The 23650-nt window shown below is 36.4% G+C and overlaps 1 protein-coding gene and 1 long non-coding RNA gene across 6 annotated transcripts in view; one reads left to right on the top strand and one right to left on the bottom strand.

The window, feature by feature from the left end:
- Positions 1-20868, top strand: part of POLD3 (DNA polymerase delta 3, accessory subunit) — a 70791-nt gene extending 49923 nt beyond the window's left edge. For all 4 annotated transcript variants that reach the window (XM_077113582.1, XM_077113581.1, XM_077113584.1 and 1 more), the window contains exons 8-12: positions 4626-4791; positions 7697-7803; positions 13035-13147; positions 14311-14389; positions 18687-20868. In XM_077113582.1, coding sequence (XP_076969697.1) covers positions 4626-4791; positions 7697-7803; positions 13035-13147; positions 14311-14389; positions 18687-18889 — 668 coding nt within the window. In that variant the 3' untranslated portion in view covers positions 18890-20868. The remainder of the gene's footprint in view (positions 1-4625; positions 4792-7696; positions 7804-13034; positions 13148-14310; positions 14390-18686) is intronic.
- LOC143644510 (uncharacterized) lies at positions 7662-20302 on the bottom strand. Of its 2 annotated transcripts, XR_013156740.1 has the most exons (5): positions 20199-20302; positions 18994-19065; positions 14434-16171; positions 11085-11198; positions 7662-7863 (listed from the first exon to the last, which is right to left on the bottom strand). It is a non-coding gene; the product is annotated as an uncharacterized LOC143644510 (long non-coding RNA). The 2 variants fall into 2 exon arrangements; XR_013156741.1 differs by lacking the exon at positions 14434-16171.
- Positions 20869-23650: the final 2782 nt, after the last annotated feature.

The raw sequence follows: 23650 nt of genomic DNA, 5'->3' as shown, positions 1-23650 counted from the left end.
GGGCCTGTCTCATTCCTGGGAGTCATGGCCCATGTTGCCAGGGAGACTTTCATCCCTGCATGTTATATCCCATGTAGAGAGGAGAGTAATGATTTTATTTGCAGAGTTGGGCTCACATCTGAGAGAAAGAAAGGCCACATCTGAGCAACAAGAGGTTTTCTGGAAAAAACTCTTAGGTATAACTATAGGTAGACTTAATTTCTCTGCTACAGAAATAGGCTTCACAAAAGCCAACCTCAAGATAAAGGGCTTGGCCTGTTGACTTGGAAGTCCCTAATATTTGAGACAGTTTCCCCCATAGTAAAGCTTAATAGTTGCATATGTTTTTCTCCCATCCCTCAAGGGACTTTGCCAATACTTTTTTTTTTTAATGTTTTTATTGAGAAATCTTCACGCACAAACCAATCATATTATATAGTCAATTGCCAATGCTTTTTAAGTATCAGCTCAACATATTCTGGGATGTATCTGGGCATTACATTAAGCTATACAGAATGACAAGCCCTAATTCCCATTCTGGGCTCTGTGTGTTTGGGTTGTTTAAATAGGCTATCCAGACAGGTTGAGTTAGTTTGTGTGCTACAGAAAATGTAGGTTTAGGACTAAATAAAGCTCTCTTCCTTTGGTCTCATACAGTAGGTGATATTCTAAAATACAGACAATGTCATCCTTACCTCTGTGTTCTAATTTTAGTCCCAATCCGATCGGCTTCATTCTTATCTCTATTTGAAGCTTGGTATCTTTTTTGGTTTCTTTAACAGTTATATATAGCAATGCCGACTTTCAGAGCTGCAGAACTCCAACTCTGAGTCTTAGGTGTCGCACAGGTAGCCAAAGTTCTAAGGAGATACTGGGTTCTACATACATAGCACAGCACCTCAAAAATCTAGAAATAACACTTACAGCTTTTAACTAAGTGTGACTGCTGTATGAGCTTACAATCTAGGCCCCAATTTTCTTATAAGTATTTTCTAAAAGAGACCATACATTATTTGTTCTTTTGTTTCTGGCTTACTTTGTATGGCGTAACGTCCCCAAGGTTCATTCACCTCATTGTTTGCCTCACAACTTCGTACCTTTTTGTAGCCACACAATATTCCATCATATATATACACCACAGTTTGCCATTCCACTTCTCAGTCAATGTATCTTTCAGCCGTCTTCTTCAATGGGGCATCATGTATAATGTCCATAGTCAATAATCCATTCTCACATTATCCTAACTTAGTAATGAAATCATTAACACACTCAATTTTAGACAGTTTAATCCTTGGAGCATCAATTTTATAAAGATTTTCTTAGGATCCATTTGTTATACTCCTGTGTAAGCAAAATTAACCAGCATTCTGCTTTTCCATGATAATCAAATTGGTAGGGTGATGGGGTGGTGATCATTTTTTTATTTTCTATAGAAGCAGTCAGAGAAGAATAATTTTGTGTTCTGAAAGTATTTGGAAAATTTGATACTTTCAGGTTATTGAAAAGCACAGGTGTATAATTGCAGCCACAGTGCTCAGGGAGAGCTCCCTACCTTTGTGAAATTGATCATGCCACTTGTCACCGGCCTCATGGCTGGTACAGAGCCACTCTACCAAGTCAAATTATGTGTTTCTTGGCAACTTTGATGAGGCTCACATTCTGTTATTATTGTCTTTTAATGAGTTTAACCTTACAAAACAGTGATTTTTAAAAAATTACTATTTTAATAGAACACAAGATATGTGAATATTTGCTCATTGTAAAAGAAAAAATTAAACTATATTCAGAAGTATATACTTACTTACTCATGTGTTTATTCAACAAATATTTACTGAGCACCTGCTGTGTGCCTGGCGATACAATGAAAAATAAGACAAGGTCCCTACCCTTATAGTTTCCAGACAAATACAGAAGAAATGAAATAGTTAATGATTTTAATTGCTAGGCATAGTATAAACAGGATGTTATAGTAGAATGTAATAGAGGGGGCAGAAAACCTGGATAAAATAAAAGAAATAATTGTTCACCTAGTAAAAAAAGAATGGCTTTATAAAGCCGTTTAATAGTGTTTTCAAGGCTGAATGTTTAGAGTAAGATTATAAATGTTTTAATTTTATTTGACTCATGACAAGAACATTTCACTGAAAATGAAGCTTAATAGATAAGAGAGTTGATTGTAGTGAGAACTTGAACCATTTAAAACTTAATGCTGGATAGTACCAAGTGTAGATAAGGATTTGGAGAAATTGGAACCCTCATACATTGCTGGTAGGAATGTAAAATGATGCAGCCAGTGTCAGAGTTTGGCAGGTCCTCAAAAAATTAAACAGAGTTATCATACAACCCACCAATTCCACTCCTGGGTATATATATACCTAAGAGAAATGAAAACATGTGTCCACACAGAAATTTTTACTCGAATATAGCAGCATTATTTGTAATAGCCAAAAAGTGGGAACAACCAATAGCCAAAAAGTGGAAACAAGGTCCATCATTTGATGAGTGAATAAACAAAATGTGGTATATCCACATAATGAAATATTATCATTCAACCATAAAAAAAGGAATGATCATGGATGACCCTTGAAAACAAGTGAAAGAAGCCAGATACAAAATGATATGTATCATATAATTCCATTTTCATTAAATGTCCAAAATAAGCAAATCTACGGAGACAGAAAATAGATTATTAGTTGCTAGGGCTGGGGTGAATGTGTGGGGAATGAGGAGTGACTACTAGTGGATAAGGTGGTTCTTTTGTAGATGATGTTCTAAAATTAGATGGTAGTGATGGTTATATAAAATATACTAAAAATGACTGAACAGTATACTTTGAAAGGATGAGGTTTATGTTATATGAATTACATCACAAGAAAAACTTAATGATTTATATGTAATAAAGATTTTACCATTAGTGACAAAATAAAAAGTCATAAACAGTTCCTTGAGTAATAAAAAGAGACATATTAGTAAAATGATGACTTGATGGCTCAGATAATGAGAAAATGTTGTTAAACTTCCCGCAATGGTTGCCTGAAATGTTGCATTAAACTACCTCTTTACTAGCTAATTGACCAACTATAGCTGAATATATATATACTTGGAGTTCCCAAAATACTGTGAAACTAAGACAGAGTAGAAAATTTTGATGCTGAATCTAATGTTTTGTTAGTGTTACAATTCAGATCAGTTTTCTGAAATACACACTTGAAGCAATAAACTTTCTGTCCTTAGTCTTGAGGTAGGTAAGAAATATTTGGAAGTTTTCCTCCTAACAATAGTAATTTTAAAGCAAGTGCTATTAAAACTGTATAAATTATAACAGATGCCACATTTGCATAAATGTTAAAGACAGACATGAGACCTAAGAGAACTTTTTTGGGTCAGCTGCTTAAGGCCAAATCCCTAGATCCCCCTGGAGATAGATGTTTATTCTCCTATACAGTTTGGGATATTTTGTTGAAAATGGTTTTGAGAAGAACTGAACAGTTCCGAAAATGGAAGAGCATATACTGTCACTGGGTGGGTGAGTCCCACTGTTCAAATTTTCCATCCAAATTATAAGTCTTAAAAGAAGAAAGTATGAACAGGTTTTATATTACACTTTCATCTGTCAACTGCCCTTTCAAATAATAGACATTTATAAATTATTGTGCTAAACTGTATATTACAGATAAAACTGAGATATGAGTAAATAGCTTAAGGTATTTTAGATTGTGTAGCCAGAACCACTTATTTAGGAGCCTTGTGGTGTTTGCATCTTTCTTAGAGTATTTTTTGTGACTGTTCTTAAAAAAGTTATCACTGAGTACAATGTGAAGGCTAGATTATGTGCTTATATAATTTCTCAAATGGCTAGGCTCATCTTGCATACATTTTACTCCTCTGCACATGGTGCAGTAGTTGTCTGTGTGTTTTTCAGCTTGTTCTAGGATAAGGGATAAGGACTTTGAGGAGTTATACTGATTTAAATTCAAATTCTACCTCTTAACTTTTCTACCAATGTTGCTTTGAGTAAATCAGTTTATCTCACTATTGCTCACATTTAATCCCTGTAATAATCTTGTAAATATCATCCTGGATTTTACAGAGAAGACTGACTTTTGGATAAAATAACTTTCCTAGAGCAAACTAAAGTTTGAACCAAACTTACCTGATTCCAAAATAGTAATTCAATTGTATCAATTTACCTTAAGGTAATTGCAAGGTAATAAAAATATTCAGGCATTACAAGGTAGAATATAGTAGAAAAAGAAAATGGTGTTGTCACAAATTCTGTTGTCACCATTTATAAACTGTGTCTCTCTTAATTCCTGTGAACCTTAGTTTCCTTATCTGAAAAATAAGATTGATGTCTCATAAAGTTGTATTTATTTTTTTCTAAGCCTTGCTTTTACTATCATTTGGCCAAGGGGCTATGATATAATGAGGGCTTAACAGGGTGCAGAAATGAAAACAGTTAGAGTGGTAGTTGGAAAGGAGAAATGTTTTCTGAATAGACTGTAAGCTACATGAGGAGAGAGATGATTTCAATCCCTTTAGCTCCTGTAATTAACATATTAACTGGCCCATAGTAAACTGTCAAAAGAGTGATGGAGTAACATTACATGATGGGGTCATATATTGTCTGCTATACTTTATTGTAGATAAATTTAAAGTCAGTTTGGATTCAGAACAAGAAGTAAAAGAAGAAAAAATAGTGGAGCAACCTCCAGTGTCTGCCACAGAACCAAAGCTGGCAGCTCCTCTAGGCTTGAAGAAATCCAACAGAAAAGCAGAGCCTGTTAAAATGCAGCAGAAGGAAAAAAAAAGGTAGGAGAATTCTGTCACTTGCTGGAGAAGAGTGTCTCTCCTGAAGTTGCGAAGGTCTGCTTGGTCTTATTGACCACAGTCAGTTTTCATTTGGGCTTTAAATCCTACTTAATGCCTTAGGGATACAACCATATACTCAAAATGAAGAGAGAGGCTCGTAGTTTATCTAGTGTAAAAGAACTGTGGAATCAGTCCATTTGAATGATTTGGGGCCCAAAGTCAGTTTTGGGGGTTTTTTTTGTTTGTTTTTTGGCTCTGTTGATCTAAATGGATTGTCTTTTCTCCCAGATTTGTGGACATGGCGTATGTCTGCCTGATTGTGTGTGTATCTGTTTTTCACTTTAAATTGCCAAATGAGGGGTACTGTTTCCAGTCAAATTTCGGAGAAAAAGTTATTTGTTTTCTTTTTATATCAATGAGTTTGTTTTTCAAGTGGGAAAATGTAATTAGAAAAGAAAATAAAAAGCACACATGCTGTTAAAAATGGATCCAGGAATTTGAGACACTACCTCATACCAACCTCATAGTTGGTAGGAATTAGTCTGTTGAACAAAATTCTAAAGGACACTGTCGGCACTGATAGGCCCAGAAAGACTACACTTTTGTGGCAAGGTTGGTGCTACTGTAGCCTTAAAAATCAACCAGATGCTGAAATTTCAGATGGTTAGGTCACTGTGCAGTGGACTTCACTTCCTAGGAACATGTGATGTGGATGGTTTATAATGTCCCCAAATGCTGGTACACTGCTCACTATTGATGGTTATTACCAGCAATACATTCATTATTTCACTATCAAGTATGATGTTAATTGTCAGTTTTTAGTAGATACCCTTTACCAGATTGAGGAAGTTCTTTTCTATTTCACATTCACTGAGGTATTTTAATCATGAATGGGTATTGAATTTTTACATGCTTTTTCTGCATCTATTGAAATGATCATATACTATTTTCATTAATGTGGTGAGTTCCACTGATTTTTTTTTTATATGTTCTGGTGGGAGTCACATTTCATTCTTTTTTCCATGTGACTATCCCGTTATTGCAGTACCATTTGTTGAATTTTGTTGTTGTTTTCGGGAAGTGCATGGAATCAAACCTGGGTCTCCCACATGACAGGTGAGGAATCTACCACTGAACTATCTTTGTACCCCTCCATTGATTGATTGATTTTTTGGGGGGTGGGGGGGTTTGATGGTCTGGGAACTGAACCCAGGCCCTCCCGCATGAAAGGCGAGCGAGCATTCTACCATTGTTTGTTTGGTTTTTTGGTTTTTTTTTTTACATGGGCAGGTACCAGGAAGCGAACCTGGGTCTCCAGCATGGCAGGCAAGAACTCTGCCTGCTGAGCCACCGTGGCCCAACCTACCATTGATTGGTTTTTAAATCTTAAAACAACCTTGCATTATTGGGATAAACCCTAGATGATCTTGATGTATTTCCTTTTTTGATGTTGCTGGATTTGGTGTAATATTTTTGTTAAAAATTTTTTGTGTCTGTATTTTGAAGACTAGTGGTCAATTTCTTTTCTGCTTATGTCTTCGCCACCTTTTATTATCAAGATAATGCTAAGTTCATAAAACAAGTTGGGAGGCACTCCCTCCTCTACTTTCTGAAGGAGTTTGTGTAAGATATGTATCATTTTTTCCTTAAATATTTTCTAAAATTCACCAGTGAATTTTGGTTTGGAGTTTTCTTTGTGGAAAGGGTTTTTATTATGAATTCAATTTCTTTAGTAGATGTCAAGCTAGTCAGAATTTCAAGTTCTTCTTGGGTTAGTGTTTTTAATGGAATTTGTCCATTTTATCTAAGTTGTTGACTTTACTGCTGTAAAGTTCTTCATAATGTAGCCCTATTCTTTCAGTGTCTCTGGAATCTGTAGTTATTAGTACAGATTCTTTCATTCCTTATATTGATAGTTTATATTTCTACTCTTTTATCAGTCTTGTAAAACATTTACCAATTTTATTAATCCTTTCCCAAAAATAACTTTCAGCTTTGTTAATTTTCTCTGTTGTGTTCTATTTCATTGATTTCTTCTCTTAGCTTTATTATTTCCTCCTTCTTAACTTTGGGCTTATTTTTTCTTTTTCTAGTTTAAGGTAGAAAAAAGTTACAGCATAAGAATATTTGAAGTTATAAAAGAATTAAGGTACTTGAAGATGAAGACTATGTCTTGTACATATTTGTGTCACTAATATACAGTCAACCTTTGATAAATTATTTGTTGGTTGAATATGTAGTATGATGGAATATCCAGACAGAGAAACTAAATAATGTCAAGATAGAGCTTGGGCTTTTTATTATGTCATAAGAATCCCCTTAGTATCTTACATCTGTGCCTTTGCTCATATTACTCTTTCTTGTTAAAATATTTCTCTCCTCTGTCTACTTTATGAACTTCTATTTAGCTCTTACAGTTTTTGAGATCATGTCCCATAGCATTTTATTCAGTAAAATTTATCACATTGTATTATTGTTAGTTGTGTTGATGTGCCAGATTCTGAGTTTCTTGAAAACAGTATCCCCTTCTTGATCTTTTGCATCCTCAGTATTTATCTAAGAGCCTTATGTAGGGTAAGAGTTAATTATTTAACGCTTGTTAAGTGATTGAAAGGCAATAGGGAAAGTAAGAAAAATTTGGAACAATTCTTAATGGTCAGGTGTAGCCTCTTGTGGCAGTAGAATACTGGAGAAATATTTTACTGTGGCCATCCCATGTAGTAACCTGTAGAGTGATAAGTTAGCAGAGGACCCTTTAAAAAAAATCCTTATTGATCTACTTTAACTCTGAACTTTTCTACCCTCTGATATTACGACCATGAGTCATAAAGCAAGGTTCATAGGATATGAAGACTTAAGTTTTTGTTCTGAGCAAAATGTTTAGTTTATTTCTGGTTTGCAACAGGGGGAAGCCAGTGGAGTTATCTGATGATGAGACCAAAGAAATTGAAAACATGAAGAAAAAGAGGAGAAGAATTAAACTTCCTGAGTCCGACAGCAGTGAAGAGGAAGGTGGGCATGACTCTTTATTTTTGGCTTGTGGGATCAATTCTTTATATGATATTCAAGGAGCTAAAAAGTAATTTATTATAGGTCATGATAGAGTCATAATCCTAGCATTGAGATATATAGAGAGCCTATTTCTGTTTAAAATCTGCTTTAACCTTTTGACCAGAATCATGATTTCATGGTAATTTGCCAGAATAACTAGTGCAAAGGTGAAGAGAATAAGCATTCAGTACGTGTTATTCAGTAAGTATTCAATAGTACTATCTAAGGCCTTTTCTTAAAAAAAAAAAAAAGGAAATATTTCCTTTGTCTATTTTCATATGACTATTTTAAGAAAGATATAAGCATGAAGGGTATTCGTGGTGGTCTGTACCAAATAAGTAAAACCATGGTAAGAAAAGAAGCTCCTACTGTGTCATTTTTTCAGAGAGAATGGCTCTGTAGGCCTTCCAGCTTTAGGCTGTGGGCACTGTTGTAAAATAAACAAGCAGAATAAGGGCAAGATTTTCACCAGGAAAATTAATGTGCTTTTTAAAAGAATATTAAGTATTATAAGAGCCAAGATTGCTTCTCAAATAATATAAGTGTATAGTCTAGAAAGAGGAGTTTAAAGAGAAAGACACTTGGGTTAAACTGAAATACCAAACTACCCTGAAAAGCCTACTATGAAAACTATTGGTGAAAAGCTTGAACTGTTATAATCCATTATCCATGAATTCATGGCATAATGGGAATTAAGAGATTTAGGTTATAGAGGGGAAATCTAGTTCAAAGGGATTTAGCACCACATAAAGGTACATAAAGAAATGTAAACAAACTGATACTAATAGGGATAAAGAATAATAATGAGTACGAAAAAGAAACCTATACTGTTTAACAGAATTAAACTTAGATTCTACTCTTACCGGAAAACTGCTGTAAGAAGAATTAAAAATGGTAACAGAGTCCCCCACCCCAAAAAAAGACTTTAGGTCTATTGAATAAGTAGTAAAGTGAAAAAACACATTATACATATAAATGACAGTAGTGTGAAAGAATTAAACACTCTTCAAAAATAGTATAAAGAACCTGTACTGTTGAACAGAATTAAATCTAGATTCTACTCTTATTAGAAAACTGCTATAAGAGGAATTAAAAATGGTAACCGAAGCTACCCCCAAAAAAGAATGTGAAGTGAAAAAACACATTATACATATAGATGACAGTAATGCAAAAGAAGCGCACTTCAGAAATAGTATAACAAAGTTGAATCTGTCTATATAGATATACCATCTTTGTTCTGTGGATTTAATCCTACCAATCATGCTTATGTGTTAAGGATTATGGTCTCTGATATCCTGTGAGAGGTGCATTGTCCTTCAGAAGAATGATTTTTGAATGGTTCTTTGGAATGGGTAGGGGTAGGCATTGTGAACATCCCAGGGAGGCAATTTGCTTTGTACTCACTTCATATCAGTTATCAAAATGCTAGACCAATACCACAGAAAAGAAGATTTCCAAGAATGTGGATGAAATAAGGACTTTCAAGGAATGTTCTGACTGAGGGAATAGAGTCAGCTCTGTGCAAACACATGGGGAAAAATTGGGAAGTAAACTTAGGAACACATGCTAGTTAGAACAGTCTTCCATATTTCCAATCAGGAAAAGAACTTGGGGAAGATTCTGGAAAATCTTTGAACCCGTCAGCCAAATGCACATTAAAAAGGTAAACCAGATACTCTAGTTTTACTTAAGGAATCAGCTCTAAGTCAGGAGGAATTACTGTGGTTGATTGAGCACTCATTACATACTTCTGAAATATTTTTTGTAGTTCTGATCCTTAGCTCAAAAAAAGTAATACCCATGGGTGATTAGAAGTATGAGTGGGGTTATTTAATTTGGAAAGGAAAGAGGAGAAATGTGATAGCAATGGACAATCTATAATAACATATGATAGCAGAGGCATTCATGTTTTTTTCCACTGGCAAAGATAATTTTTGGCATTTGACTAAATTTATAAACCTCTGCCATTTTATTTCTAAGTTTCTTCTTTGTCTCAAATCTAGTGGCATTTTGTTTTGAACTTTTACATAATCTCAAATTTATTATTGTTTTATTTCTATTCCACTGAATATGTGATATAATTTTGACATGCTATCTTAAGCTAGAAGTTAGTAGATGAGCAGCAGGAGTGGAAGAAATGGCAAGGACTTTGTGGTCAGACTTGGGTTTAAATCTTAACTTCACTACTCACTGTGTGACTTTAAGCAGATAACTTTATTTCTTTAATTCTCTTTCCTCAAATCTAAAATACGGGGATGTTATCACAAACTGTGTAGACTTTTTGTGAATTTAAATCAGATGTGTCAAAAGTACCAGGACAATGCTTGGCACATAGTAGGTTTTCTTAATATTCATCTACTTATCCTACTAGGTACTCAGAACTGTTTGGCAGTAGTAAATTTGCAAGAAAATTCCTTTCAACTTCATATCCTTAACTCTACCCAAGGAACTATTTTCTTCTTTAGCTTGGCAGGGTCTTATGCTGCATTAGCAGTTCAGGGAACTCTCTTTGTGAAGCATAAAAAGCCAGACCAGAAAGCAGTAACATTTAGAGTAATATGTACATTGCTAAGAAAAAATACAGTTTAAGTGGCAATGCCTAAGTCTTTACTAACATTTTCAGTCCTTGCAAGTTGCATATTATGAAGGTTAAGCAAATGATCCCCTTTATTATGTAAGGATAGGTAGTTAAAAAAAAGACTGGAAGCTATGAATGATTACCAGGAATTCTAATTACCCATCTCTGCTGGAAAACTCTGTGGCAAGTAGTTACATTGCTTGGTTCTTGTTTGCTTTCCTGTCATAAGTGGCATTTTGCTACCTCAGTATCTTTCAGCTGAAGAGCTTCAGATTTGCTATAAGTATATTTAAAATACACAAATGTATCAAATATTCCTTGTGCTTATGTCACTAAAAATATGTTGAGACAGAATTCTTAGCTTGGTAAAGACTATGGCAGACAGACCTGGATTCTAGAATATAAATATGGGCAAGTTGCTTTTTCTTTTATCAGTTTGAATCTCAGTAGTATCAAATAAATAACAGTAATGGTGATTTTATAGGGTTATTATAAGAATGAATGATTAGTATTTGTAAAGCCCCCTAAATGCTAGTAATTTTCCCTATCCTTCCTACCTTAAAATACTTAATTTTTAAAAAATATTTTAACAGTCATACATACACACAATTTTAAAAATCAGATAAATAGAAGTTTTCTTAACTTCCTCTACTTTCAGACTCACCTAATTGATCTATGCTTCTTTTGTCAATTTTCTCTCATCTGTCTTCCATCTTCCAGGAATTCGTTGAAATTTCTTTTTTATTAAGAGCTCTTGGTTTCTCTTCTGTTCTGTTCCCTGTTGTGGGCGTGTTACAACGTTGTATTCCTTTATCATTATAATGTTTTTTAGGGGATATGAGTGTGGAAAACAGGAGATATACATGCTGAATTCTCGACCTGGAAACCTCTCATCCTAAATTTAGTTTGGAAAGTGATTGTTTTCCTGTATTTTTTTTTTTTAAAAGTGATTTATTGTTACTGTGTGTTCAGTGCTGGGAAAATAATGCTATCTCTGCTTCCTTGGAGCTTCGAGTTTAGAGGAGGAATCTAAATAAACAGTTGCATACTGTACAGGGAGAGGAGTCTTAGAGAATGCTACTAGGATTCAGTGGTTTCCTTGGTTAAATCAAGTAGTTACAGAACTGAAATAGAATACGAGCTCCTAAGTTTATTACCGTGAGTATTCATCATACCTTTTCTTTGGCTCCCTCACTGCATTAACTTTTGTCCTACTGCTGTAGCACATCTACCATTGTGGCCCAGCTTTAACAGCTATACCTTCAGTGGTTTGACTTTTCACTATACCTCAGTGGTTTGACTTTTCTCTTGCTTGAGCTCCCACTGTATTTTAGCCTTCTAGAACTGGGTTAATAGCTGGGTACTTTCTGTCTATTGTTTCTAAGAGCTTATAAAGTTTTGGGGCCATTTCATACTTGAAGTGTATAAATTACTGTTTCATTCTGGCTCTTGTTCTTCTTCACCTCTTTGGGTCATTTGGCCTTGAACTCTCTCCACTGTCATAATTTTTAACACTGACCTAATCATTTGGGAGAATTTCAGATCCAAGACTTGTGCTGAGATTTTGAATACAGCCAGGAGATTCAGGGAGCAGGTGAGGCTAAGCAACTAGCCCAGTTCCTTGACCAGCAGTTTCATTGTGGTGATTAAGCAATAGGTCAGATGAGGATTTTCACTCCCTTCTCATGGGTCTGTTACTAAGACCACTATTTCTTAACCTATTCAGAAATGATGAGGATCCGTCTGGTGATGTTGTCTTCTCAGGTGATTCGGCTTCCATAGCAATATTTCTTTCCTAAAAGTGTTCTCCTGTTAATCTCATTGTAGCAGAACAAGCCTCATCATAGGGGCAATCACGAGAAAAATTCCCGTACACGACATTAAGCAGGTCTTACAGCATTGTTATCGTCATTTCAAAGGTGACTTTCCTTTCAAAGCTTATGCAGTTAACATTTCAGTCTAACAAATAAACCTCTCAGGTGATTTCAAATAGTCTGTAGATAACATTCACAAAGACACTGGCATAGAATAGTTGATGCAATCTATTGATTATCTCCACTTACTTGATCTTGAGAGAAAATATCTAATCCTGAATGGTAAGGCTACATGGTCTAGTTGAATATAAGGCTGTGGAATCTGACTGACTAGGTTTAAAATTTCCTGCCTCAGTTAAAAGCTCTGTGATTTTGGCAAGTTAATTAACTTCTCTGAACCTCTTCTTTCTGAACTCTAATGTGTGAATAATAATATCTGTCTCTTACTGTTGTGAGGATAAACTGAAACAGTAGAAGTGAAAAGTATGCTACATGGTAGATGATGAGTATTTATTTATAAAGCAACTTTACATTCTGAACTATCTGTAAAATGAAAAGTTTAGCTAAGATGATCTCTAAGGTACATTCCAGCTGGAATAATTCTTGATTTTCTGATTTTATTTGTATAAAATTAATAAACATGCATTTTAAAGATAACTATATAGCTTCAAAGTCCTTGCTTGTCATGAGCTACTGCTTGCAAAATGCCATTTGCTGGACGTAGAAGTTTAGAGAGCCATTGGAGAAGGCATTGTACCAAATAGTGATTGCAGCTTTCTTATCTTGTTTTATTATTTCAGTCATACCAGACTCTCTTGGACCTTATGAACCTGAGTCACCATTGCCATCTCCTCCTGTTTCTCCACTTCCTGAACCTGAGCCAAAGACTGAACTAGAGCCTCCTTCCATCAAGGTAAAATTTCCCTGCGATGGTTACATTTTCATGAGTCTTTTATCATCCAGGGCCCTGAACCTACTGTACTAAATCAGATCACTTGTATATTTCACAAATGCCAGTAGATGGCTCTTGTCTCATTCTGCTTTCCTACAGATAGTACTGAATGGGCATTCCCTCTCTTACCTGAATTGAGATTTTAGCTATAGAGCATAATGTCTGGAAGACTTCAGAAGCAAATCTTGGGAACAGTTTTGTTTTTCATGACCTCCAGAATTAGGATTGCTTTGCTATAAAACTTCTGTTGGAATTTTCAAAAAGATGTCCTGCCTCTGCCTCAGAGCAAAGAGTGAGAGTTAAAGGACTACGAACTTTTTTGCCCTTTAGAAGCTCTTCTGGAAAAGGGCTGGATGGGAGAAGTTGGCAACAATTGGGGAAAGATAGTTCTGAATGATCCTCAGCTGCATCTTATCTAAATCTGTTAATGTACATCTGTTAATGTAAAGTTGAGAAAATGGATCTTGTCAAGTTTTTTTTCCCTTGTGACTATTAATTTTCCTTAATTCAGTGCATTAAAACTATTATTTAAATCTTACACTGATTTCTTTATTTGCTGAAGAGAAAGTGGGATAAAAGAGACCAATATATAAAAGGAAATTTATATTAATATCTGCTTGATACCAGATTAGGTGGGTATGATGTTAAGGTTCTGAGACTGAAGTATCAAGTGTCTGTAGCAAAGCTGTGTGCCTATAGAAATGTTTGGTCTGATTTAATGGCCTTCTCTGTATGTTCTCATCTGCTGCAGTCTTTCTTCAAAGCACTAACTATAGTATATTGAATAGGTGTGTTTTCTTTGTCTCTTCCACTACACTATAAGGTCCTTGTCCTCTTGGTTTTCAGTCATAGTGCCTACAGGCACCACCCAGCAAAAGTTTGTTGTCTGAATGAACACAGTTCTTTGTTCAACAAGCTATTTTTCTTCTTATAAACTATGAAATATCAAGCCTGCACATTTGTGTAGTAGGGCTGGTCCCCTAAGACAAAATCTGTGGCATTCCTCTTTCAACTTTTTATTGTAATGGACTATCAGAGAGTGATTGTTATAAATTAAGAAGCTTTTGTTATTTTTCTCTATAGCTTCATTGGTTAGCTTAAAGTTGTTACTTTTGGTCTTTTAGAACTCAAGTGGAGAAAACAAAAGAAAACGAAAGCGTGTGCTGAAATCTAAAACCTTTGTGGATGGCGAAGGCTGCATAGGTAAGAAAAAATATTTGGTTCCAAATCTAGAAATAGAGTTATACCTTAGGGAGACACCATGATCGTCATAGAGCAGTGCATCTCAGACTTCAGTTCACATGTGAATTATCCCCAAGTGATGGTGATGCTGGCTGTTTGTGGGCCACACTTTTGAGTAGCAAGGATATAGAGACTACTGCCAATGAAGTCAGACTCCTGGGTTCTTATTTGAGCCTTCCACTATGAAAATCAGCTTTGATTAAAAGTCCATGAAACCTCTGAGGGAGAGTTTCTTGATTTGTGGAATGGAGGCAAAATTTTGCCTATCTGTGGAGTTGTTGTGAAGATTCAGGTGAGGTAATGTATCTAAAAACACTTTCAAGATGGAAACCACAATATGAACTTAGATGTTATTGTTATCCTGGACATTTTGGAGCATTTGTGATTTTAGAATGGTGGTTTGTAAATTAGATCAGCAGAGAAGATCTTAGAGATGATTAGATTCTGAAAGAGAGTATCAGGGTCTTTGGTATTTGATGCTGTGTTTGTTCTTTGGTGGTGGTGGAGTGGTGATTAAATCACCTAGATGGCTTCCTTTGTACTTCCTGTTCAGAAGCTATTTTATGAAACACATGTGCCTTGTGTCACTGGCCAACTCTTCAGCCATGGTTTAGCTTGTTCTGCTCTTTCTATCATTGAGCCAGGCTGTCTTCTTCTATGGGGTTTTTAGGATCTAGCAGTTGATGTCTGATGGAATGCTCAGATACTGGTACTGACCATATTTTTGTGTTTGGAAAGAGTTGTAGGTTTAGACTCTTAAACCTCTTATTGGAGAACCCATAATTGTCGTTTCTCCTTTTCTGTGACACCCGCCACAGCCTTGCTTTCCTAGAGGATTTATTTTCCCTTTCTTGGTTTTTCTATCTTAGTTCAAATTTCTGTCTTAAATATTGACTGACTCTGAAGGATCAGAGTTTTTTTTTCTAGGCAATGTGGTTATTTAGACAAGTGAAGATACCAGTTGTAAAACCTGTTCTGTTATTTCCCACCTCCTACTCCCTGGAAAGGCCTCTGCCATTTTAATTGTAGCATATTATTGAGGAATAAAATTCCGTACATGTGGAAATTCTGCCTTTTTCAGTGCCAAATTTCTTGTGAGCCTTTGAATTCTGGGCTTTGGTTTTGTTTTGTTTTTCTTTCAATCTTCTAAAAGTATGTTTTCAAGCTTCTTACTTAGGTCATTGATAATATATTATTTACTGTTACATTTCTCGATCTCTTTTAAATTGAGCAGGATAAAACTTCAGTGCTATATTTTTCCTCCTTCTACCCCAAAATAAGAAAATCAGATTTATCTTTGTTAGAGTTCATTGGAAATTTGTGACTAATTACTTATTAGTTTGTTCAGAACACAGTACTCAGGGTTTGGCCAGGTGTGGGATGTGAATTTTTGTGCACTTCTGTCTCCATCAGGGCTATTAAGAGCCTTGGACACAACAGTGAAAAACTGTGCTCACATAGCACTTTTTTTTTTTTTTTAAGGTTTGTAGTCCAAGCTTAACCTAATGAATCTTGGCTCCCATAACCAACAAAGGAGTTCTGCTTTTCTCTCTCTATTCAGCCTGTTCCAAATGTGCCAGCACAGGGGGCTTGCCCTTTCCTGTACTTGGTCAGAATTTTTCTGTGGGTTTAAAAGCCGAAATTTCCCTTTTTATGAGTTCGCTCCAGGAACTGGGAAGTTGGGCTCTTGAGATAAGTTTGGGGTTGACTCCTAGGCAAGAAGGTGGATTTCTAAGAGCAAAGCTGTTGAATGGAAAAGAAATTTGACATTACCCCAAAAACTGAACGTTTTTTTATGGCAGCCCAGAAAAGTGGCATTCTGCTCAACTAAAATAAAGGTCCTGTATTTATAAGTTAAAATTGCCTTTGTCCTTGAATATGGAAATACTCTTTTTAGCTGTTTAAGAAATTGTGTTGGTGCTGCCCTGACTGATTTTTAACTACCTCAAGCAGTGTGTTTCATAAAATTGTCAATGAGGCAATCAGTGGTTTCATAAATAAGTAATGAAATAATGTGCTAATTGATGGTGGAGTTAGACATGCTGTCCTTTGAATAAGAAGTACAGCTATGAAAGAGCATAGTCTTTCATCACTTAACTACTAGTAAGTCTTTTCTTTATTTGTAGATGGGTCTTCAGACTTCCGTAATTTAAGATACTGAATAAATAACAGCTTATAATTTTGTTCAGTTGTCCACTTACATAACGCTTTTGAAGATGCATATGAGATGGGTTGGTATTCTGGGATTATAAATGCTGAACAAATAGGTTTGCCTTGGAAGTACCCCAAATTTCTTAGAACAACATTTTCGAACTTTGCTGATTATATGCATCGCTTAAAGCATTGTTAAATGCTGTTTAAATGCGCTTAAAGAATTGTTAAAATTCAGTTTCTAATCATAAGGTCTGGGGTGGGATCTGAAATACAGCATTTCTAATAAGCTCATGGGAGATTCTGATACCTCTAGTCTGTGAAGCACAGTTTGAGTGTAAGAGCTTAGAAAATGCGTAGTATATATTTAAAGCTTAATGTTTTTCTGGCCTCTTAACTTGGCAGGAGTCTGTCTGCAAAGTGAATTCTAGGCTCTTGAAAGTAATGACAAATTCTAGGAACTCTTAGAGAGGCGACTGTTAATTATGCAACCTTAATGGCTAGAGGACTAAGGGTGAATAAATGCTCTGTGGGTAGTAGCCAGCTGGCCTCCAGTATTGTTCATGGTGAGAGAAAAAAATAGCATTGAATAGGACTTGCCAAAGACTGCTAGGTACATCTGTGAATTCCTTAAGGCAGGTGTTATTCCCATTTTACAGGAGAAGAAAGAACAGTGGTTCTCAACATGTGTTCCCCGTACCAGCACCTTCAGTATTACCAGGGAACATGTTAGAAAAGCTAGTTATCAGTTTCTATTCCAGATCTACTGGATCTGTAATTCTGGAAATAGAGCCCAGCAGTCTACTTTAACAAACCTTCCAGGTGCTTCTGTGGTATGTTAAAGTTTGACATTATATAAGTGGCAGACTAGGTTTTAGACACAGAAATGTTTGATTTAAAAGGCTATTCCTTTAGAACAATTTGACTAATATACTTTATTAGAAAGAAATTATCAATAATTAAGAGTTTAAAACTATCATTGTTCTTTAATGGGAAAAAATATCTCACTTTAGTTGTTTGAGCATTTATTATGCATACTATGTTTCTCTGTTCAGCTAAGAAAAGAGATGTTTTCCTTTACTCTTTCTCCATCATTTGCTTCAACTAGGAAGGCTAAGAAAGAATTTAGATGGCATTTGTTATACAGCTGCTGTAGGTCTCTAAAGTTACAGGAAGGTGACGTTGTACTGTTTCTTGTGGTGGTTGTATGTATTACAGTAATATTGAAGAGACCCTTCTCATTCTCTGATTTCATTGTTGGAAGCCACTGTCTGTGCTCCTACCCTTTAGGGCTTACTTATAATGATTGCTCACCATGTAGTTATTTCAAAGTTTTCCACTGGGAAAACTTAGTAAGTTTTACTGGCAAGGAAAATAGGACTTTGGTTTATAGAGTGAGAGAACTGGTAACTTCCTCATTTATCAGTGGAACCTATCAGGTTTCTTTGCCAGCTGATAAGAGTTTGCTTGGGATCGTTATCTTCATGATGTTGACTACTACTAAATCTTGGATTAGCTAGAACTAAGAACCAAACAATTGAGTAACCTAATCTCCAGTTCTCTGCAGAATGGGCGACATCAGGATAGAGTTAGCCAAGGAGGGTCCAGGGCAGGGAGATGAGCCTGGCTTAGATATGATGGGAGCTGGAAAGTAGACCAGAAATTAAGACCAGGAAAACCAGCAGTGGGAATAGGCAGATACTGTGGGTCAGTCAAAGCATGGAGATATAAGTAAGTATTTATTTAAGATATAGGCAGTTCAGAGGCAGAGTTCAGAAAGTTAGCTAGCATAGGCCAGGGCCCAAGTAAAGGATTTGGGCGATTAAATGATAAAGACCCATTTAAAGGCACGAGTCATAAGCAGTGAGGGAATAAGGTTGAATGTTAATTCCAAGCCCCAACCAGAGGCTATGTGAGCCCAGGATCCCTTATTTGCTTCCTTTCTGAGGCTGGATCTCTTCCAGTGGGAGAGAAGTTCATACCTGCCTCTCACAAGAGGGTCTGAAGGAATGGGGAGGGGGAGGGGGCAAGACCTCAATTTCCCCTGATATAGTAGTATTCTAAATGACTCAACACTCAATGCCCCATTTTTTCTTTATTCCACCAGTGACTGAAAAAATCTACGAGAGTGAATCCTGTACAGATAGTGAAGAGGAGTTTAGGATGAAGACATCCTCAGTACACAGACCACCTGCCATGACTGTGAAAAAAGAACCCAGAGAGGAACGAAAGGGCCCCAAGAAAGGGACTGCTGTTTTGGGAAAAGCCAACAGACAAGTATCCATTACTGGCTTCTTCCAGAGGAAATAAACTGCCATCTCTGTTATGTCAGAGACTTGGAAGGTTCAAGGGAGAAGACTAAGAAATAGAGACTCCTCACTTACTGTGTAAGTTCATCTAGCTCCTCCCCTCACCTGTATCAAAAGACTGTTCTTCCATCCATGTGAGGTTTCGCTGCTTCTGGGTTTTAACCAAAAGGAAATCACCTGAAAGCAGGAGGCACATCAATATTTAAAAAGCTGTTACCTTCTAGTGATGTTTTTTTTAAGCACAATCTTTGAACTGTCCAGGAGAAGAATTCATTTCAAAAATAAATTGCAATGGATTTCAGAATTATCACAGAAGCCATTGAATGGCTGATCTGCTGTGCCCCATTCACCCTATTCCCTGATCCATTTATGACTGAAAAATATTCCTTCTTATTCCTTTGTATTTTGTGAATTTGTGTTGGTATTCTTTTATCCCTTGAATTTTGCTGTTTACCACTCCCTTTCTCACCCCCTTATTCTACCATACCTTTGTCCCTTAACCCAAGAATGTTTTTTTTTTAAGTCTTAAGTTTTGGTTGGACGAAAGACTGAACCAAAAAATCCCTCTGTAATTCTCTTTTCTCTTCATTATAAAGTACACTGACACCTGGCTACAGACCAGGATATTACTTGTGTCCTACCCCTTTCACAAAAGCTCTCTAGTCATTCACTTACAATTAGTGGTTAGGAAAAAGCCTCAGGCAGAGCATAAATAGAAATTTAGTGATGTATTCAACTCCACAAGAAGTTACTAAGAGTCAGCATTGATGATATTAGAGAAATTGTCATGTTGCTGACACAGTGTGTGTGTGCTTTATACTGCTTCTTGTGGTTTCTGGCTCTCCTGCCCTCCCTCCCTTTCCCACTCTCAATACCTAGAGACGAGTGAAACCTACACAAAGAAATGAAGGCTAAAATGAGACATCCATTCCTACATAGAGTATACAACAGTTACATAAATTTTCTCCTTCGCAAGGAACTGAACATTCAGAAACTGCAGTCTTCTAGGAAATTAGTGAGGAAGAGATAAGGCACACCTTGTTTATATGCTCCTCTCTATTTCTAACTCCCCCATTTGCTTAAAAGTACAGACTCTCCAACAAGGAGATGGAGAGGCTGTCATTAGTAGATCTAGGCAGTAAATAAAATGTTTTCATTTGAATAGGGAAAATCATCTATTCCAATGAAAACTTGTAAGCTATTCTGTGTGGCTGAGTGGGCAGTGGGCTCAGTAATGAGGTGGTGTGGCCGTGATTTTGCTGGTGAGCTCTGATAAGAGTGTCACAGGCCTGGCTGTTGCTATGACTTACGAGTAGCAGACAAAGGGTGTCTGGTTTGCTCTTCCCATCTTAGCCTGATGTATATAGTAAATGATGCAATCAGCTGCTATCTCCTGTTGAAGGTTAGGATTATGACCTACTTTGGGATTATTAGGAGCTGCTTTAGCAACGGTCACCCTAGCACCCCCATGGACTTTTATGGCATGAGTCTTGGCATTATAGGTAGGACTTGAGAAAGTAGAGGCTTTATGTAGCAGGCTAAGTACAGGTTAGCATATTCCAAAACTCTTTTTAAAATGAGAAAAAGATGTAGAGAGGGTGGAAAACCTGGATTTAAACTTTTAAAATGACTTCTGGAGAGGAATCCCTATTAAAATGTTGTTTTGTTAATGCCTCTAGTCATTAGGAGGCAAATAGGAATGGAAAATTAAAACTGAAGCAACAATCCAGTCAATTTTTTTTTTAATGCTGGGAGCTCTAATAAAACTAAATTTTGAATTAGAAAAAGTCTCGTGCTTGTCAGGGTTCTATCTTTCAAGGGATGATGCAAATCCTGTAATCTCTCTGATAAGGTGCCTAAACACTGAGCTGTCTGCAAGGCTTAGTAAATATTAAGTGGTGGCTGTGTTTTTCTTTTTATGCAGTATTTTACCATGTTATCCATGAGTTAAATAAATTTGAGAAGTTGTTTTGTAACTACTTCAAACTGAATGTCTGGTGGATCTTTTATTTGACAGGACAGAAGCAGCATCTGTAGTTATTTATACTCCAAATAGGAATAAAGGCTGGTTTTCAGTTTATATTCTTAAAACTGCATATCCATAGTCTGAAATGGACCAGTTATTTGCTTCCTTCATCACTTTTTAAGCCCTATGGGAAATGTCATTTTCAGCCAACCTCATTTTTTACTTCATTTACAAGAAAAATCTAGTCCTGATCTTGCACATTGTATTAGTTTGGCTTCATTGCTTGCTAGCTCTGTGACCTAGGGCAACTCTCTGAGCTTCCAGTTCTTTATCAAAATAGAATTAAAACAAGTTACCATGGGTTGTCAACACTGAAGTAGTGTATATGTGGCATAAAACCACCATACTGGCTGTACATGTGGTCAAAGAGGAAAGATAATTGTCCTCTTTTATGAAAGGTTTTAAGGAGAGTAGAGATTTTTATCTATGAAATGAGAATCATATCTATGAAATGAGATTCATAGATATCTTTATTGAAACGTTATGTATTGACTGTTGCACCTCTGGGCCAGGCACTAGAGGATATAGTAGTGTCAAATAGAATTTGGCAGTTGCCTGCAAGGAGCTAATAAGAGACAGACCAGTAGAACGCAGTTGTAACACCACATTGGTGAGTACATTGACAGGTAAATACAAGGTCCTTTGAGAGCTTGTAGTGGGACAAGTGTTGAGGAAGTTTTCCTGGAGGAAAGGGATCCAAGCAGTTTCTTTGATGAATAGAATTTTGCCAGGAAAGGGTAAACTGGATTTTCTGGGCAAGGAAAACATGGCTTTTTGAGGAAAATGGACTAGAATTTGGGAATAGGGAGGAAAACGAATTGAGAAATGAAGTTGGGGATCCTGCTAAGGTGTTGGATTTTATTTGAAGACCCGAGGGTCTATGGAAGAATTTTAAGAAGAGGGCTAACAGAAGTTGATTCTTAGTTAAGAGTGACAGCTGGCATTTTCTTGTTTTTATTTGCCATGATAGTGAGAATTGCATGTTGTATCTTATGTTCTAATAGGATAGAAGAGTCATGGTTAAAACAAGCTGCTTAATCCTGGCAACCAGTGTGGACAATTACAATATTTCCTTGTCTTTCCCCATCAACATAGATTTTCATAGCCAAATCAGTTTTTAAAAAAGTGATTTCAAAAGCTGGTAGTTCTAGTGATATGTGAACCTCTACTCTTCTCCCTGAAAAAAACTGAGGGAGTAGAGGGGATGGGTGGAATAGTTCTATTCCTTTTCTATCTTTGTTTCTCTGAGAAGACATTAGTAGTTATACAGGACAGAGCTGAAGAGGAGAGCCATATAAGGAAACTAAATAGTTTCTGCAGGACAAGAGTAGAATGAGTGCATAATAATCTATTTGCCAGAAATGTGCTCTGTATCAAGACTCGTTTTGGTAAACTTGTCTCCTTTCATTGGTTACAGGATCTCAGTATGTTGTAATGCAGCTTTTTACCACCGTGAAACATTCTCGGGCTGCCTCGTTTTGTTGTGAGAAGGCAGTATTGCTTTCTGAGTTATTGCCCTCATGGCTCTGTAAATTAGCCCGTGCTGTCACCATGCCCTCTCTCAAGGGCACATTGTACCCAAATGTCTGCATTTAGGATTGACTCTTGCCTCTCCCTGCTGTATGACACTTCTCTCTACTTGTATCTGTGTCCAGTTTCTTGTGTTCTTAACTGTGGGCCACCCACACATTACCACCCAGGCTCTTTAGTAAGAGAAACTTGGTGAGGCTTCTGGTCCATTATTTTTCCATCTGGTAAACCCACCTTGACTCTAGAATTCCCCTTCTATTTCTCACACATACACACACACACACACACACACACACACATGACTAGTACCTCTTTAACTTCTTTCTTTTGGTCTTTTAGTTTTTCTTTCCTATGCTTTTTATTCCACATGATATACTTTTTATTTCTCCTAAAAAGTGGGAGATTTTTTAGGATTTCTCCTAAAAAGTAGAAAAAACATTGTGTTTAGCCTCTGTTCTGGATCACTCAAATCCAAAGTGTCAAGCAGTTGTTGAATGCTAGTTATGTTTAATCCTGGGCAAAATGCTTTGGGGATTGCAAGAGCCAGAGATTATCATTTTGGAATGATAGGACATACACACTAAATAGCATGATATAATGGTTAAGAAGATTTCCTAGATAAGTGGTAGATAACAAAGGGCTTAATAGTTCGGAAAAGAACAGAGATAATCACAATGGGCAAAATTTTATAGCCCTATGCAAAGAACTACCACGAATTTTAACACAAAAAGCAGACTGAGGAGGTTCACCGTTCCATTGGGTTTTTTGAAGCTATTTGACCCTCCTGCACGATTGACATATTTATGGTATACATAAACCATGATTATCCATAATTAATGGAGTTATTGCTCTTCTATAAGAATGAGACTACTGACAAGCAGGCAGGCAAGCACTGGGCATTATTTCAGCATAAATTCAACTCAGTTTTGTACACACTTAACAATTTTGGTATACTGGGGCGGCAGGGTTCTATGATAGAAATAACACAGACTTGGGAGGCATCACAAGAAGAGGACCCTGGATTCAAACCCTATCTTGGGGACTGACCTTAGGTAAGGTACTCATCCTCTGCAACTTCCATTTCTTTATCTTTAATATGAACTACCACCTACATTAAAGGTTTGTGTTAAGGTTTAGATGAAATGATACATGGAAAGCCCCTAATATTTTGGCACATATTAAACAATTAATATGAAGTAGAATAGC

Source organism: Tamandua tetradactyla, chromosome 8, assembly GCF_023851605.1.
Source record: "Tamandua tetradactyla isolate mTamTet1 chromosome 8, mTamTet1.pri, whole genome shotgun sequence".
Lineage (NCBI taxonomy): Eukaryota > Metazoa > Chordata > Mammalia > Pilosa > Myrmecophagidae > Tamandua > Tamandua tetradactyla.
This window is presented reverse-complemented; position numbering and strand designations above follow the sequence as displayed.